The sequence below is a fragment of the Cydia splendana genome, chromosome 14 (assembly GCF_910591565.1).
Source record: "Cydia splendana chromosome 14, ilCydSple1.2, whole genome shotgun sequence".
Classification (NCBI taxonomy): Eukaryota; Metazoa; Arthropoda; class Insecta; order Lepidoptera; family Tortricidae; genus Cydia; species Cydia splendana.
This window is the reverse complement of record NC_085973.1, coordinates 11,245,620-11,263,625: the sequence shown is the minus strand read 5'-3', so window position 1 is coordinate 11,263,625 and position 18,006 is coordinate 11,245,620. Positions and strand designations below refer to the sequence as shown.

The window sequence follows — 18,006 nt, the reverse complement described above, 5'->3', positions numbered from 1 at the left end:
AAAAATTAAACAAAAAACTTGTTTTCTTCATATTTGTATTGTCAATTTATGTATAATATCTCACAATATTTGCAGCATCCTAAGAACAATATACAAATTTCCACGATCAATTTAAACGATGACTCAAATATTTATAAAATGTACAACATAATCTCATTTGTTTTGAACTATGTTAAATATGTACAAAATATTAGATCTGATAAAATTGTATAGATACAGTATTTTTATAGATTACAATTATATAAATAGTTTAAAAATTAGAGAACTGTACATGATATCAGGTCATAATATTGTTTAAGCTTCATTGTTTCTTCAATCCTGCTGCGGGGTTACTCTTGGATATAACTGGAACAAACAACACACTGTTAATATAGTGGAAAGTTATTTAAGGGTCTCCCCAGATATATATCGCCGCGCATTCGGCAAAATCCGATAGGAAAAAGCTTTTTCACCTTAGCAGCTCGAACAAGGGTACCTTGCTTCTTAAAAACAGTGAGCAAAATGCGATTTTGCTCACTGAGTCAAAATCGCATTTTGCTCACTGAGTGAGACAAAATGACATTCAAGTGACCTTTATAGTCAAATGTCATTTCAACATGCGGGGTCTAATACAAGTTCGATATACTTGGGTTCTATTATCTCTGTCCCTCTAGGTATGTTCTCACTGCTTAGGGTGAAAAATTTTGTGTACTACACGAGATCAAAGTTATTTACATCTCGTGCGCTTTTGAATCCCTTACTACGCTCAAGATTCTAAATTAGATTCACTCGCTACGCTCGTGAATCTATTATAGAATCTTTCGCTTGCACGGGACTCAAAATAAGCACTCGAAGAAATATCAAACTTTGATCTCTTGATGTACAATAGTTATTTGTATACCGCATGTTGAAATGAGATTTGACTATAAAGGTCACTGGAATGTCATTTTGTCTCACTCAGTGAGCAAAATCGCATTTTGCTCACTGAGTGAGACAAAATGACTTAGTGAGCAAAATCGCATTTTGCTCACTGTTTTTAAGAAGCAAAGTACCCTTGTTCGAGCTGCTGAGGTGAAAATAATTATTATGTCCGCGCAATAAGAGCGAAAAAGCCGTCGACGCGTCGGCAGGCGCCGGCCGATGCGAGCCGAGCCGAACGACGACTTTTTCACTTTTATTGCGCAGATATAAAGCTTTTTTCTATCGGATTTTGCCGAATGCGCGTCGACATATGTGGGGGAACTTTAAGACAACTAAAAATGCCTAAAATTGACTTCAAAGAAACCGAAGCATAACAAAAATTGTTCAATGTATGGAATGCATTGTTTTCCACTTGGCCACACTTTTTTGGTCCAACTGTAGAACTGTAGTTCAAAGGCCGATGTTTGACAAGGTATAGACCTCAATTAGGTAGGTACTGTAGAAATACTCGTATCAAGATAGATTTAGAACGAAGAACGTAATTTCAATTCTGTCAGGGCCTCGTATCGAGCTTATTTATAGACTTTATAGAGAACCAACGCTTCACTATAAATGAGATGCTTTAGGTATATGTATCAAGGTCGAATAGGTACTCATTTACCAATATTTTAACACTCGGCCTCATGTGGGCCGCTGGTAAAATTAGTAAAAATTCATAGCTGCCTAGAGTCGAATTTTTGTGAGCAGCCAGCAACCCACGTGGCCTGTCACAACGAAAACTCGCATGTTCTATTGCGTTGAGCGTTAAGATGTCCTATCGAGTTGAAGACCCCACTCTCTCTAGTCTCTACTACTCTACTCTACTAGACTCTTTGGAGAAGCAACGCTTCCATCGAAGCCATATTCCTCAGTCTCGATTATCGTAGTAGGTACCAGGCGTGGCTCACTCCGCGATACAAGTACATGCGGCCCACACCAATTTCGGCAGTAGTAGTTGCCGCGCACCGCTATGGACGCTGCTCGCGCTTGCGCCACCTAGCGGTCATATCTGTCGTAATAGACACGTTTTGTTAGAGAGTGAACCTTCTGTAGGTACCTTGTAATATTATTTATTCAGTGGTAGTACTAACCCCCAGCAGGTTCCTGGGCACGTATCCCTCGCGGCCGCTGTCGTCGCGGCACCACCACCACTCGCGCTCGCTGTCGTCGCCCTTGCGCAGCACCTGCAGGCGCGCGCCCGTCTCGAACGAGAGCTCGTCCGGCCGCGCCGCCGCGTACGAGAACACGCCGTACACTAGGCCGTTGTTCATTATACCGAGCTTCTCTTGAACACCTGGAAAAAAGTAAATTAAACAAAATTAAATAAAAATATTAGTACCTAATTTTTTCACAAACTTAGGTTTAACACAAATTGCAATTTGAGCGTTTTCCAAAAAAAATTTACATTTCAGTCATATCTTCAAAATATTGACTTCTTGGGCTCATTTTACTCAGAATCATTTGTACATTCACGCCTCATACATGAAAAAATGTGTCCCTAAATTTTGTATGAAAAAATATTTTTCAAATGCGTCACGTTCATACAAATAAAAAAAAATCATACGCGAATGTGACGATCTGGAAAGGAAATCTTGGGATACTTTTTTGCATGTATGAGGCGTGAATGAACAAATGATTCTGAGTAAAATGAGCCCAAGAAGTCAATATTTTGAAGACATGAATGAAATGTATTTTTTTTTGGAACACGCTCATTTTTATTTTTTTTACAAAATGAGTTATTTCAATTTGAAACTTATTGTAAATCCCAGTAAGTATAATGTCAGTTGACTTACTGTATAGGTATTCTGAACAGCCGTCGAAGCCTTCCTCGTCCTCTTCGCATTTTTCAGCCGCCGTCTCATGGTCGGACAGCGTCGTTGCAAATATGCACGCACCTGAAGATTCAAAAATTGCATTTTTAATACACGTATAACGCGTATTGAGCATTTGGATGAAAATCATTTTAAAATATCAAAGAAATATTGCGACTAAACGGCGATATTTTTAGTTATACTGGTCCTGTTTCCTACTTTAAGTAGGTATGTACGAGTAATGGTGATCTATACAATACATTGGGGTCTGTCTGCCGTCTCTGATGGCCGAAAATGGACATTTCGTCAGGTAATAAAGAGACAAATAGATATTTACCGTTGTCGACGAGGAAGCGCACCATCGGCAGGTTGTTACAGGACGCCGCGCAGTGCAATGGCGTCCACCCGTCTGAATCCTGCGCGTTCACATCACAACCTAGCTCCACGAGAAACCTGAAACAGTAAAAAATCGCTTTGAATATATATTATTATAGTATTGTAACAAATCCATACCTACTATAGGTAATTAATATTATAAATGCGAAAATATGTCTGTCTGTCTGTTATCTCTTCGCGCTTAAACCGCTGAACGGATTTACTTAGTTTAAATTTGCCATAGAGATAGCTTGAGTCCCGGGAAAGGACATAGGATAGTTTTTGTGCGTGTCAACGCCATCTAGCCGAGCATAGGCCAAAGGTGTGTGCGCCATCTATGCGAGAATGACTTTTTCTTGATTTCCGAGGCACGTTTTTTCCTTAGACTTTATTCATCTTATACGGAGTTACATTTATGTCTTTGCCTTATACTAAAATGAATTCTGTTTATAGGTGAATAGCATTCATTTTTAGTTCAGGGCGGCCAGTTACTGACGAATTACCCTATAAAGCAATGAAAGCAAGACATGAAAGTTGTAGTACGAAATTTTATATGCGCCACCGTCTAAAGTCGTTTGCTTAAGAATATAAGATAATAAGATATACATACATTTTCAAAGAATGACTAGTAAATGTAACACCATCTGTGTGAAACAACGAGAACTATGTCTATCCCGTTTCTTCAGAAACCATATCCAACATCCTATTCTAGGAATGCAGATTCGAAACGTAACTCTACAAGTAACGCCATCTAGTAACATTTCCCGGTACTCACTTGACAATTTCAAAGTGCCCCGCGCAGATGGCGTTGTGCAGAGCAGTGATCCCTTCGTCATTTGCAGCGCTTGCATTCTGCACCTGAAATATACAATTAACGAATGAACTACAGTGGATTTTTAGTTATGGTCGCCGGTTCGCTATAATGAGCTTTACAATTACCGTTATAAAGCCTACAATTGCATGCATTGGTTTGTAAAAGTAGTGCTATAGTGTTAGCATTTTCTTTTCGCAGCGAGTCCGCTCCCTGGGATTCATTGGACCACATTAGATAACTATACGCGTGCACTCTGTTTAATTGGAATTCTCCAACTAGTAGGTAAATAATGTGGGGTTTCATTTTAACTAAGTAAATTAAAATCTAATCTGATTATCAGCGGTCGGGGTCGGTCGAGACCTTAGACATTTTATGAAATTAATGCCTGCGCCTCATTGCGTAACTAGCGCAACTAAAATAAACTTATTTAAAATGAGGTTAACCCCTTGAACACCACGCCTATTGTATGCGGCGCGTCATCGTGAACCTTGGCGGAATCAAAGAGTATTCCGTGTATAGAGGCGGATTGTCAAAGTAAATTATGTAGCCACTGTTTTACTGTCATCTTTCAACAGAAGATTAAAACTGTTAGAACGCCATTTGACTTTGATCCTTATTCTTTTACCGATATGTGTTAACTTGTTAAATATTAATATTAACGCCATCTACTCGAGAGTAGGCTGAAGTTTATGGCGCCATCGCTCGATTGCACCATACCTTTGGGCTACAGTCGAGTAGATGGCGTAATATTAATATTTAACAAGTTAACACAGATCAGTGAAAGAATAATGATCAAACTCAAATGGCGTTCTAACAGTTTTATTTTCTGTCGAAAGATGGCAGTAAATGTACTGTAGCTAGTAGCTACAGAATTGACCATGACTGTAACTCTCTATTTCAAATTATCTTTGTCGGAATGCACGAAGGTTGAAGGCTACAGCCGCGCGCGCCATTTGACATCTTTGGCGGTCAAAATGTTAATGTATGTATATGTAAAATGTAACAAACCTGTGTTGCAGTTTTCTTGACAAGCTCCAACTCGCCTTCTAAACTAGCATCCAGCAGTAGCGCGAGGGGATCGAAGCTCACTCGCCTCGCCAAGGGCGCCTTCCCGCCCTGCTTCAGGTTCCCCTTCTTTGACCGCCTCAGCACATTCTCAGAACTCTGAGAATCCTGACCGTTCAAGTCGACAGAACTTATCTGCTCCGCTATATCCAACACGTTGTCCTTATCCTCACTCTTCTCGTTAGAACTTATAGATATGTTATTATTCATTAGCTTATCTACCTCATCCTTGCTTTTCGTTTTCTCTTTTAGGCCGTTCTGCATTTCCATAGGCACTGAATCTAAAGTTAAGTGATCCATTTCTGGGAATAAAAACGCCGGAGGCATTTCGATTCGGCGGTTGATACTGACGCTAACCGCGCTTTTAGAATTAGTATGGTTCCTTAGCTTAGGCTGTTCACTCATCGGGGGTTTTCTAATCGTTAGTGGACGTGCTTTTATAATCATTTCATTACTGCTGCTGCCATTACTAAGTTCTTTTTGATTTTGTGATTCGCTGTCGTTGGACGAGTCCGGAACAGGAATCGTGGGCATGTTTGTATCGGCTTGATTGAAGACTGCTTCGCTGTTCACTGACTGTCTTGGTGGGGTCTGAAAATTAAAATAGGCATAAATAAATCTAGTTTGATGTTTTTGAAGAGCACGGCTGTGCTTTATTGATAGCAGAAATAAAAGAAGCAGAGAAGCGCAAATCAAATAAGACTATGTTTCATCTACACACGTACCTTTATGGTTGGTTTTGGTGGTAATGCAGGTTTGGGGGACTTGTCGGCGCCGCTCACGTCGGGCGTGGAGAGCGGCGTGCTAGCGCTTTGCGGAGGGGACAACAAGATGCTTTGCGAGGAGTTCTGGCCGGGATAGCTACCCGTCCCGCTCGAAAGCCCTGACGCGGAGTTCCTCACAATCTGGGGTTGGGAAGTGACCGTGTTACTAACTATGTGATTAGATGGGGGTGCGAGGCTTTGGGTCTGGACGGTTTGCGGTTGGACGGGTTGAATCTTTGTGGAGGATGTCTGATATATGGGTGATGGCTTCCCGCTTGAGACCTGAACCGATGTAGGGGCTACACTCGATACGGGTTTCTGGAATGAATGAATGATGATGGTATTTACAAATGGTGTGTGAATAAGCATCTAAGTGACAAAGCGAAATAAAATGAAATACTCTTTTAAATCTTAGGTATACTTACTCCGAATCCTATAGAACTGCTAGCGGTGGTCGTAGTGGACGCGAAGCTCGGTGAGTTTCCTTTCATAGCGTTACCCTGTAAACTTTTCCCTCCGCTGCTCTTCGAGCCATCATTACTTTGACTATTATTACTCTGACTTAGCCTAGAATTGTGTTGATATGTATGATTTTCTTTACCCTCTTGGTTACATCTATTAGAAGAATCTGATTTCTGCAACTGATATGCATGTTCCTGCTGATATGTAGTTTCGTGTTGACTTAGTGGGGTGGCTAGACTCTTATTTACAACCGACAATGGCGTAGAATGTACTGTCATATGGTTCACGTTAATATTAGCTTGATTCTTGTTTTCTTGACTATCATTTTTTCCGTTAACTTCCGGTTGTTTTAATTTACCAGTCTGAGGGAATTTTGTATTATATGGCAATGTCTGGTACTTTGGATCTGATTTACTGGCTGCGAATTCGGGTAAGAACTCTTGTTCGTTAATTTTGAGTTCTTTTCCGTTTTGATTACTATTAGAACTACTTGTACTATTAGGGCTGTATTGAGGTTGTTTAGAATACTCATTGTATTTGTTTAGATGGTCGAACATGGACTTTTGATCGTACGCGTTGGAGATTCCCTGTTGCACGTGACTGTAGGCATCGTGTTTTGGATATTGTCCCTGGTACTCTTGCCCTTGTAGGTGGGGGTAGCCGTTGTACAGCGGGTTGATCATTTGCTTCTGCTGTAGATAATGTGCTTCCTGTTGCGTTAAATGGCTCTGCACATTATCGCTTTGCGTTAGCTGTTTTAATGGCACGTTATTTTGTATTACGTTTTGCTTCATTCCCTGGAAAATATGTAAATGATTATCACATGTCAGACTAGGTACCTTGACATAAACCAACTGGTTATACATTGTATTTAAATGTCTTAGACTTACTTGAAAATTGGAGTTATGCGTGAGGCTAGGTGCGTGAGGCACATGGTTGTAGGGCTCCACTGCAGCCACGTTACCCCTCGCCTGCTGACCCTTCGGAGCACCGGGGTACCCCGACAACTGCTGCATCGACGATTGGTTTGACGTTCTGCAAATTGAAAAAGTAAAATGCTACTTGTTCCTAGGAAACCAGAAGGAAATTGGCAGGAATATAAAGGAGATTAAAGATTCGCACGAGGGGAAAATGTGAAGGCTCATCGATTTAGTACGTTTAAGCCTCTTACATCAAGTAAGCTGTAGAGCTATAATGATATATTGTACCTACCTAACTTCTTCACATTTCTATAGATATTTTTTCAAGAACATTGTCGATTTTGTGTGTGCCCCCGATTTATAACGTTTTTCTCAGAATTGAATCAAATATGCACAAGCAGACTTGGCTCACGACATCTGTAACCGAACCCCCAGTTCGTTATGGCATTCCGTCATACAAAAGTCTTATAAATTATGAAACGACAAGCTGACTTAAACCCTTTTGGCTCGCACGACGGCATAGCCATATATCGCCGAGCATTCTGATTTACGAGACAATTTGTCGGAGGCCGAGTGTATTGTTTTGTTATAAATAGCATTCGATGTCATCTGTATTTGTTGTAAAATATAGTAGGTAGGTATAACATTAAAATGTTGTATATCATTTAACATCTATTTTTCAATAAATGCATCCTCTTATTAATTATATAATTACGACCAGATTTTTCAAACAAAACTAATTAAAGTATCCGATATTTTCCGCTTTGGTATTTACACACCACGAAGATCTTACGCCTATTTCAAATTACTACACGTATATCTCAAAACTGCCACCCGACCCTTGGAAAAAATTACACTTAATTTTTCATTGATTGGCCAATAAAAAATACCGAAAAATCCCGAGCTAATGGGGATAATAAACGACCTGGGTATCAATGATGATAGATGGACGTTCCAGCTCCCGAGTCGATCATTTGCTAAATCTAAATTGATATAAATCGAGGTCAAAATCATTTCCGTAGGTACCTAAGCGTCATATTGAGGGCAGTATGGGAATTAGAGATAGCATGAAGGGACAGATTGAGCGTCCAACGTGTCAGAGCATTATTTTTTTATTAGCCTACTAGGGATGGAATGGGTTAGTTATTTTTATTAATTAAGAATGAATAGCTACTTGTAAAAAAACAGATTATATTGATTTAAACGTAAGTCCCGTGTTAGTTATAAAAAAAACCATATTGCTTACTTTTATTCGACAGCTTTGTACCTAAGTCCTGTATTTTAAAATATCTGCATTTGTACGTGCCGAATGTAGTACAGATCAAAGGTGACGACTACCTAATACAGACCGATATTTTCCCGAGTTTATATGTACTTGCATATGCGATCAAGGGCTTACTTTGACGGATAAAGGGTTCAATTCTCTCAAAATGGGTAACCCTGTGTCCCATGCTTCGTCACAGTCATCATTGGTTTACAAACACGCAATATTGCCAATTTCCCACTCAATGGACTCCCTCAAAGCTAGACGGAACGGACCTTTGCGGGCCGATAATGCATACGATTAATCGACCATTACGATTCAGAACACGGTCACAGCTGCATGCCACGATAGAAGAAGTTGAAATGGATTTCATAAAGTCGCGGAGCGCATTTTATATTAATTGTCTTTGACAAGTTATTGGAATACGATTTCAAGCTAACATAGTAATTTACGTTAACTATGAAAAACGATATTTACTAGTTAGTATAGTTGTTACAAATGCCATCTTTACGGAGTAACTGACGGTTTGGGTACAGAAATGATAAAAAAGAATCTAATCAATTATGAACGAATTTTGCCTAACTTTTCGATTGTTGTTAATTCTAAGGCATTTTTTTATATAGTATAGCATAGGAACTTAGTATCACGTCTGATCGCAAACTTTGTCATATTAACTAGTTACCCTTATCCCTTATTAGCACTACGCAACTATACTCGTATTGGTCGAACACTTCACTTCACCGTATTTGCTTTTGTAAGTGCCATGGCTCATGACAGCATGAGGGGTTCGATAATACGCCGTGAAAGTGTTACAAAAAACACTATTATAGAAGGGATAAACCACACTTAGTAGCTTTGCTTATATTGGTTGAGACGTATTATGAAGTTTTTCCTTGTATATATAACCATACACGGAAAGATGGGGATTTTCATATCTTTTAGTTCTATTTTTACGTGGAATGTGGATACGATCTCGAGCAAATGATATAATTATATCCTCAGTTCTGGAATCGACAACGCGACAGTTATACATTTTTGGTAGTAGTACCACGTAGTACAGTCATCAGCAATAGTATCTTACACAACTAGGGCCGCAAAAATATGTGACACGTTCTTATTTGGAGCGCAATAAGAGCGCGTCATATATTTTTGCGGCCCTAGTTGTGTAAGATACTATTGCTGATGACTGTACTTCAAAAAATATCTATTAAAAAAACAATAATAATAATAAAATACATCTCATTAAGGAAAAGCTCAGCTTTGAAGCCTGAAACTACGATGACTATACAGTCATTAGGAGATGCAATTGTTCATTAGAAACGGTACGACTTATTTAGTTAGTCGAGTGTTTAACAAAGTAAATATTTGGGACTTATACAGGATATTTCTCGCTCGGCGCTCGCGATAGTGCGTCCCGGGTGCCGTCGGTGCGCTGCCGCTAGCTGTCGGTTGAGTGCTTGCTCCCGTAGCAGGCGCGCTTGTAATATCTCGAAAGTGCAGCGCTCGCTGCTCAGCCTGTCATGGTCGCTTACCTTTGCTACGCCTATCAGTGCGTTGCCGCTAGCTGCCGGTTAAGTGCTCGCTTCCGAAGCAGTCTCGCTTGTAGCTCGAAAGTGCAGCGCTCGCTGTTGCAGCCTGTCATGGTCGCTCACCTTTGCTGCGGCTGTCGGTGCGCTGCCGCTAGTTGCCGGTTGAGTGCTCGCTTCCGAAGCAGTCTCGCTTGTAGCTCGGACACGCGGCGGTCGATGCTTCGCATCTCCTCCTGCCGCGCGCCCAAGGCCGCCCGCTGCGCCGACAGCCTGCCGTTCTGTTGCTCGTTCAGCTTGTTTCGGTACTGAAAAATAAATAAAAATCTAGTTAAGGCTTTTGAAATACACTTAAAAGGTAGGTAGGTACACATTGTTTTATGCTAATACCTGCGGATAATTGAAACTAAATGAAAACGATTCCTAAGGAATCTAAAATTCAATTTAAACTGTCGTGAGACATACTAACATTGAATAATTTTATTTTACGGTTTAGACTCACTTGGTCACATGTCGCGCGAGTGACTAAAAACAAGTGAGTCTAAACCGTAAAATTATTCAATCTAAAATTTTAAGTCAGAAATGAGGTAGATGAAATTTATTAAGTTACTAATCAATAAAGGGAAAGCAATAAATCTAAGATTTATGTCGGGATGGAGCTAGATGAAGTTCATCGACCTTGGACTCAGTGTTAATAAAAGTATAAAGGGAAATAAAATAGTTAATTTAACGTACCATCAGCCGTAAAAGTGCATGGCGAATTTATTAATGAATTTAATCATAATTTCTCCACGCAATTTCGCAGCTCACTGTACAGTCACCATCAGATATATCGGAGTGGCCAAGACGCTCACAAATATCCGTACACGCCTCTATTGTCAGAGAGTTAAAAGCGCTTATTTGGAATTTATTGAGCACCTCCTCCGCTCCAATACTTATGTCTGTATGGTGACTGTACATACTTCAACGTTCACGTCAACGTTTGAATTGATTTTATGTGCGTAAAAGATATGTAGTTACAATCTCAAGGTGAAAGGTTACCTTGGGAGAACACAATAAAAGGGCAAAATGCTAAACTAGTAAAATAGGTCAGACTGTGGGCTGATCGGAAATGAATAAATGAGACGCCTTCGCAGTCCCGCTGCGGCATCGGCGTAGGCGACTACTGAATTAACTTTAGTAAGGCTGAGCTGCGCTTATTAAATAGGATACCTTCTTCGCTTCAGCAGGCATTGTGCTGACTGAAGCGACTACGTCATAGGATAAAGCGAGAGCACCAATATCAAAGACTGTCACACTGTCATCTCATGCCGTATATTATTAACACGTAATAGTCTCCGACCAAAGTTTCAATTCCGCGGCTTCAAGTAGGTTTCGGCATAAAAGTCATGTTCCGACCGAAGGAACGGCTGCGGCCAAAAAACTGCCGAAGCTTTCTGGCGCGACGAAACTTACAAGATTGTTCGAAAAGTTTGGCCGAAACTAACTAACACAAAACTGAACTTATAGACTAACATACATATAAATTTCATAAACATAAAAACTACACTATTTTGGCGACAGAACGACCACCTACCTTGCCTACCTTATACCATAGATAGAGTAATATTATTAGATGTCGACTACGAAATAACGCGCGTTTTGGTAAGAAAACTGATGTTTGGAGTTACCACTCTTTCTTTATACCTATGTAGGTACAAAATAAAATACTCTCTCTAGATAAAATGGTTACCTATAAATAATATTAAAAAACTACGGCTGCTGGGTATAGTCATAGCCACAGTGCTCAATGAAAATGCTGTATATTACTGCGGCATCTCACTTGGGAACGCTCGCTGCGAAGTCTGCTGCCACCGCAGAAAAACGGGTTACTAAAAATTACGTTTTATTACTTTTATATCCTACAAGCCAGGGTTACGTATATGAAACGCCTGATTATTTTATGACGCAAATAAAATAGAGTTATTTATAAGTAAAAACTTTGACGTGGATGTTAGCTGCCGCAAATTTCTATAGTAGTTACTTTATATTTCACAACAAAGTACAGTATTGGGTATTGGAAGGACAACAATTATATAATTGAATAGATGTAATTGTGTAGATACCTAACCTACGTAATGTACATTCTACAGATGTTGGAACAATAATATGTCTGTAACCAGCTTATCTATTCTAACATAAATAAAAATCACACAAAATGTTAACATAATTTCGTAATTCTCATACGTTGTAGAATTTTAATAAACTAAGCTCTCAGGGCTCGCTACTACAAGTCTGACATTTTCATTATTCAGACCATTCTCGTGTGCCTCACCTCAACCAATTACATGAAAAAAAAGAGAATCCGTTTTAACGAGAATGTCCCTAACGATTGTAACAGTTTAATATCACAATCCTCGAGGGTAAAACCTAATATAGCAGCATTTAGGCGGCATACGTTTTTGTTAACACGCCTTTAATATCACAGGTATAACGTTTTATGTTTTTAATCTCGTAAGAAAATAAGATCGCCCATTCGAGCCGTTTCGTAAATCACGGGAACACTTATTACGGAGTCAGTTGGGGACGGAAAACGTCCCACTGCCGACGGTAAAACTAATATCGGACGAAAAAACCTTTTTAAACTTTAAACGTTCGATATAAACTTTTTAAAGCGATCTCACGAAAATTAAATAGTTTCCAGTGCTCTAGTTATATAGTTTGCACTTTGTTTAACGAGTTTATTATGGCAGCCACCTCTAACTTATAATTAATGTGTGGAGTTGAATTACGACCATATTTTACGAACGTCATTTTGAAGATAAAGATAGATAATTTGTAAATGTAGAAATCGGAGAGTCTAAGTAAATACCCACCATATTTTATTAAAGTCTCATACAGGTACAGAAAAATAATCTTCTGTTCCTGAAAGTTAATTGTATTGTGTCTGCTAAACCTGCCCCACGTAATTTACTGTACTTGCCAATATTGTTGGCATTTAATTACCTACACAGTCTTTGGGTGCCTGAGACAGAAAAAGACAAAGAAGAAATTAGAATCAAAATCTCCGTACGACTCGACACGAGATTACGCAGACTGAACATGAGTCTATCACCGATGGTTTGGGTTATTTTTGAGTTTCATGACCGACGGTTCTTTCGTTAGATAACTAATACATATATCTAGTTCTAGAATGCGTAACATTTCATTTATAAAGGTGTGGTTCTAAAACGCCTTAAATTCTTTTCAACGCTTTCACCAAGGACCTACCCCAACCGTTGGGATCGTATAATTAGTGCACAGGCACTTCGGGACGCACCTCACAGAGGACTCAGCCTTATTGCCAGTTTTACGACCGACTGTCCCAGTTGTTTGATATTTAATTAATTTTGTGACTAGACTATTGCGTATCAAGGATACAAGTCAGTATAGGTAACTTGGATGATATATATGCGACTTTGCCTATAAAGTTTAGTTTGTCCTTACTATTCATAGACCGAGTTTAGAGCAATTATTTCATCAAACCGATGCTGCCAAAAATACGGGGGTGCGGGGGACGAGGTGAGCGAGGTCCCGTGCCGTGATTGGTCCGTTCAAAGACACGGACGTCACACAAAGACACTTTCGACTCGAAAATGAAGTATAACTACCGTATGCGTGCCAGAGGGGGTAGAGCTTACTATGCTCAGTCTGGAGAATGTCTTGTCTGTGATACCTACTAATCATGTTTTAAAAACTTTCTTTGAAATGTACGGTCAAGAAATTTAATTTCAACACCATTTTGTACCTTGTCTCAGTCAGTGACAAGTATGAGGATAGCGACTTTCATATTGATTATAACTGTGACAGGGTAATACGACATTGGTCCGGAAATTAAATTCTTTCACTGTACACCCATCTGCACAAGTGCATACATATGACATAAAGTCAGTACATGACTTTCTTCTATGCAATAACTTCCAAATTCTAAACATAGGATGTTCACCCACCTTTGTCACTAGGGTTAGGAAGGAGGTTTTGGACTTGACTTTTGCATCTTCAAATCTAGCCAGGCATATTCAGAACTGGAGGGTAAGTGATGTAGAATCGTTGTCAGATCATAAGCACATCTGTTTTAATATATCTTTTTCTCTCAGCGTTCAAACGGTCATCTTCAGGGATCCCCGGAGGACTGACTGGGAAGGCTACAGGAGCTGCCTAGAACGTAATCTGGAATCCGCAGGGAAGGTAATCAAAACGCGGGAGAGTTTAGAACTTGCGGTAGAGGTGGTCTCAAATGGCATTGTAAGTGCCTTTGAAGAAAACTGTGCTCCCAAGGTCAAATCTACTAAACGTGTGGTCCCGTGGTGGAACTCCAACCTTAGGAGGCTCAGGGACAAAACACGCAAGTTATTCAATAGGGCTAAGAGGACAGGGGAGTGGGAGGTCTATCGGAAAGCCCTAAATGAATACAGTAAAGAGATTAGGAAAGCTAAGAGAGCGTCATGGAGGAGGTTCTGCGAGGAAATTGCAAATACGCCTCAAGGAGCGAGACTTCACAGGATACTCTCCAAAGCTGGAAGCAATCAAGTAGGCCTTCTCAGGAGGCATGATGGCTCCTTCACTGCTAGTGAGACGGAGACTTTGGAGCTCTTAGCTGAAACTCACTTCCCAGGGGCAGGACAGTCGCACCAGTCCCAGGTGGTCAGAGGCCTGCACAGGCCTCGCCCGGAGGACTGGAGGCAGGCTGCCCTCGTCATAAGGCCCGGGATAGTGAAGTGGGCTATAAACTCCTTTAAACCTTACAAGACGTGCGGCCTGGACGGAGTAAGCCCTGTGCTAATGCAGCGAGGAGCTGAAGTCCTAATCCCGCATTTGGTTAGAATTTTCAGAGCTAGTTATGCCTGGGGACACTTACCAGAACAGTGGAACAAGGTCAAGGTATTATTTATACCGAAGGCTGGGAGGAAGGATTATGCTTTAGCCAAGTCCTTCAGACCGATCAGTCTCTCCTCGTTCCTCCTTAAAACCTTGGAAAAGGTAATCGATAAGTATATCAGGGAGAGCTGTCTTCTGAGAAAACCCATACACGACAGTCAACATGCTTACCGCAGGGGCAGATCTACAGAGACTGCCTTGCTGGAGCTAGTTGACAGAGTGGAAAGGGCCTTGGAAGACAAGGACATAGCCATGTCGGCCTTCCTAGATATTGAGGGCGCTTTTGATAATACACCCATTCGGACACTGGTGGAAGGGCTTAGGGCCAAGGAGGTGGATTCCACCACTATCCGCTGGGTGCAAAGCATGCTCTCAAGCAGAGTGGTTAGGCTAGACTTGCTTAACACTACTCTCGAAGTGGCCACTGTGAGAGGCTGCCCGCAGGGAGGTGTCCTATCTCCCTTGCTCTGGACTCTCGCGGTGGATGGACTTCTGCACAAGATGGCGGAACTCCGAATCGACACTCAGGGGTACGCAGACGACCTTGTTGTGACGGTTAGGGGCAACTGCCAAAGTACTTTATCAGACCTTATGCAGAGGGCTCTCAACACCATAAATACATGGTGCGGAGAGAATGAATTGTCTATCAATGCAGATAAGACAATTATAGTACCATTCACGAACAAGAGGAAACTGGACAAACTTAAACCACTTGTCATGAATGGTAAAACTATTCCGTTCTCAACAGAGGTCAAATATCTGGGGGTAACACTGGACCAGAAACTGACCTGGAACAAGCATGTGGACGGAACCATACAAAAGGCTAAATCAGCCTTGGCAATATGCTGTCGTTTGGCAGGCAACAGATGGGGTCTAAAACCCAAAATTGCCTTATGGCTGTACACATCCATAGTGAGGCCGATAGTGTCTTACGCCTCTGTAGCATGGTACAGGAAAACGACGCAGAAGGTAACAGTGATGAAGCTTGGCAGCCTTCAAAGAACTGCCTGTGTCATCGTCACTGGGGCCATGTCATCCTCCCCGACGGCAGCCCTAGAAGCCATACTAAATCTACCACCCCTCCACTTGCATCTAGAATTGGAGGCGAGATCTAGTATGCTTAGAATAGCGGGCGTGAGGAGAGGTAATTGGTTATCGCAAACTCTGAGACTGTTTAATGAATCAGTGTACGATATTCCTGTTCTTGGGATGCCAACCGACACTATGTCACCCAAATTTTGTCCACTCAAACTTTACTCAGTGGAAATCCCCAAACGGGAGGACTGGTCAAACAGTCAAATCAAGTGGAAAGAAGGAAGCCTGAGGTGGTACACTGATGGCTCCAAATCCGGATCTGAAGTAGGTTGCGGAGTATACGGTGAAGCGCCTAGGAAAAGCATCAGCTTAAACCTAGGACGTTTTTGCTCTATATTCCAGGCAGAGGTATACGCCATTCTAGAATGTGCGTCAATCAATCTGCAAAGCAACTACGGCAACCATACTATCTATATCCATTCGGATAGCCAGGCGGCACTCTTAGCTCTAACCTCCGATGTCACCACATCGAGGCTGGTTGAGAACTGCAGGCAACTATTGAACAACCTTGGAGCCAGGAACAAGGTTGTTCTACGTTGGGTCCCGGGGCATGCGGGTATCGTAGGAAACGAGAAGGCCGACGAACTCGCGCGAGCAGGGGCTAAGGGGAAGAACTACAGTCCTGAGCCCTTTTGTGGTATCCCCAAAAGCCTAACGCGGCTCACCCTAAAGACCTACTGTCACTACAAAACCATTCAACTCTGGAGAGAAACAACAGGTTTGAACCATTCCAAAGCGCTTATCAAGGCCTTCAGCAAAAAGGCGTCCTCGAACGCCTTAGCGCTGTCTAGGAACCAACTGCGCAACTTGGTAAGGGTGCTTACCGGGCATTGCGGCCTAAATAAGCACATGCGCACCATGGGGAAACGTGACATAGGGCGGTGCAGACTCTGCATGGAGGCGGAGGAGACGCCCTTGCACATCCTCACAGAGTGCCCTTGCCTAATGCGTACTCGTGACCTAATCTTGGGCGGACACATATTACGCCCGGAGGAGGTAAAGTCTCTCGAGACCAAAAGGATCCTGCAGCTATTCGAAGTTGCAGGGTTGGATCGAGAGTTGTAATAGGTGGCGATCACAATAGATCAGGAATGGTCGCAGTGATACATAGGCTTTGGAGCCTTATATAGCCCCTAATAAAGAAGAAGAAGAAGAAAGTCAGTAAGTATGCACATTTGCAGCTCGCTGTACATATGTAATTCTACTAAATCTTTGCTCAGTTAATATAAAAGCTGCAATCCTCATTTTGTCAAACTTTTTTGTATGGAGATCGGTTAAGTAGCTTTCCCCAAAAATTTCTATTGTTGGAACTGTAACATAAAACCTTTCTCAAAGGATTTATGAAAAGGGTTCCATAGTTCTGAATTTATGATGAAGATGCCACGGGCAGGTCGGGCAGAGTTACGACCACCGGCCCGTAAAATAAAAGTAGAACTTTAAAACTAAAAGGTGTTTTAAATCCGATAATACTTCGAACAAACTTCAAACTGGAATACTAAGTCAGCCTTATTCCGTGGGGTAAATCATAGTTATCAAGACATTGATCGCGATAGAATCGTTTTACACGGCGTTATCCATTATATTGCCGTTTTATCGAAACCGCAAGTCCATTCTCGAGCCGAATCATTCCGAATGAATGGATATTTCCATGTCATTGGTTTTACCATTCTACGATACCTTTGCCTCGTCGTGTGTGATATCAAAAAAATAATTGTCTCAAGCTAGCTAATTAATAACCGGTACAGTATTATTCAATAATAAGTAATGGCATATTAAATATATTAAGAACGGTTTAAGAACACAATGTTATTTGCAAACTTTATTTACAAAAGTGTGAAAGCTAAACGATTATACACAAATAAATGTGACGTTTGCAACCAAAAGGTACCGCATTGTCGGTTGTCGATAAGGTTGAGTTCAAATTGAAGCTATATGGAAATGGCGCCTTATTGACAAGCGACAATAAGTACCCTTCTGGTTGAAAATGGCACAAATATAACAGAGTCTAAACAGAGTTTTTAAAGTCTAATTGCGGAATGATGTAATTATTCAGTAGCCAATAATTTAGCCAATCT

General features: G+C 41.1%; 1 protein-coding gene across 14 annotated transcripts in view; it reads right to left on the bottom strand.

Annotated features, from left to right (window-relative positions):
• Window positions 1-18: 18 nt before the first annotated feature.
• The window catches only part of LOC134796685 (apoptosis-stimulating of p53 protein 2), a 288,939-nt gene continuing 270,951 nt past the window's right edge, over window positions 19-18,006 (bottom strand). For 12 of the 14 annotated variants that reach the window (XM_063768850.1, XM_063768849.1, XM_063768848.1 and 9 more), the window contains 10 exons: window positions 10,067-10,248; window positions 7,121-7,265; window positions 6,194-7,027; window positions 5,730-6,086; window positions 4,948-5,595; window positions 3,901-3,983; window positions 3,088-3,203; window positions 2,733-2,834; window positions 2,031-2,233; window positions 19-345 (listed from right to left, as the gene is read on the bottom strand). In XM_063768850.1, coding sequence (XP_063624920.1) covers window positions 313-345; window positions 2,031-2,233; window positions 2,733-2,834; window positions 3,088-3,203; window positions 3,901-3,983; window positions 4,948-5,595; window positions 5,730-6,086; window positions 6,194-7,027; window positions 7,121-7,265; window positions 10,067-10,248 — 2,703 coding nt within the window. In that variant the 3' untranslated portion in view covers window positions 19-312. The remainder of the gene's footprint in view (window positions 346-2,030; window positions 2,234-2,732; window positions 2,835-3,087; window positions 3,204-3,900; window positions 3,984-4,947; window positions 5,596-5,729; window positions 6,087-6,193; window positions 7,028-7,120; window positions 7,266-10,066; window positions 10,249-18,006) is intronic. The other 2 variants (XM_063768844.1, XM_063768846.1) reach the window with 2 other exon arrangements.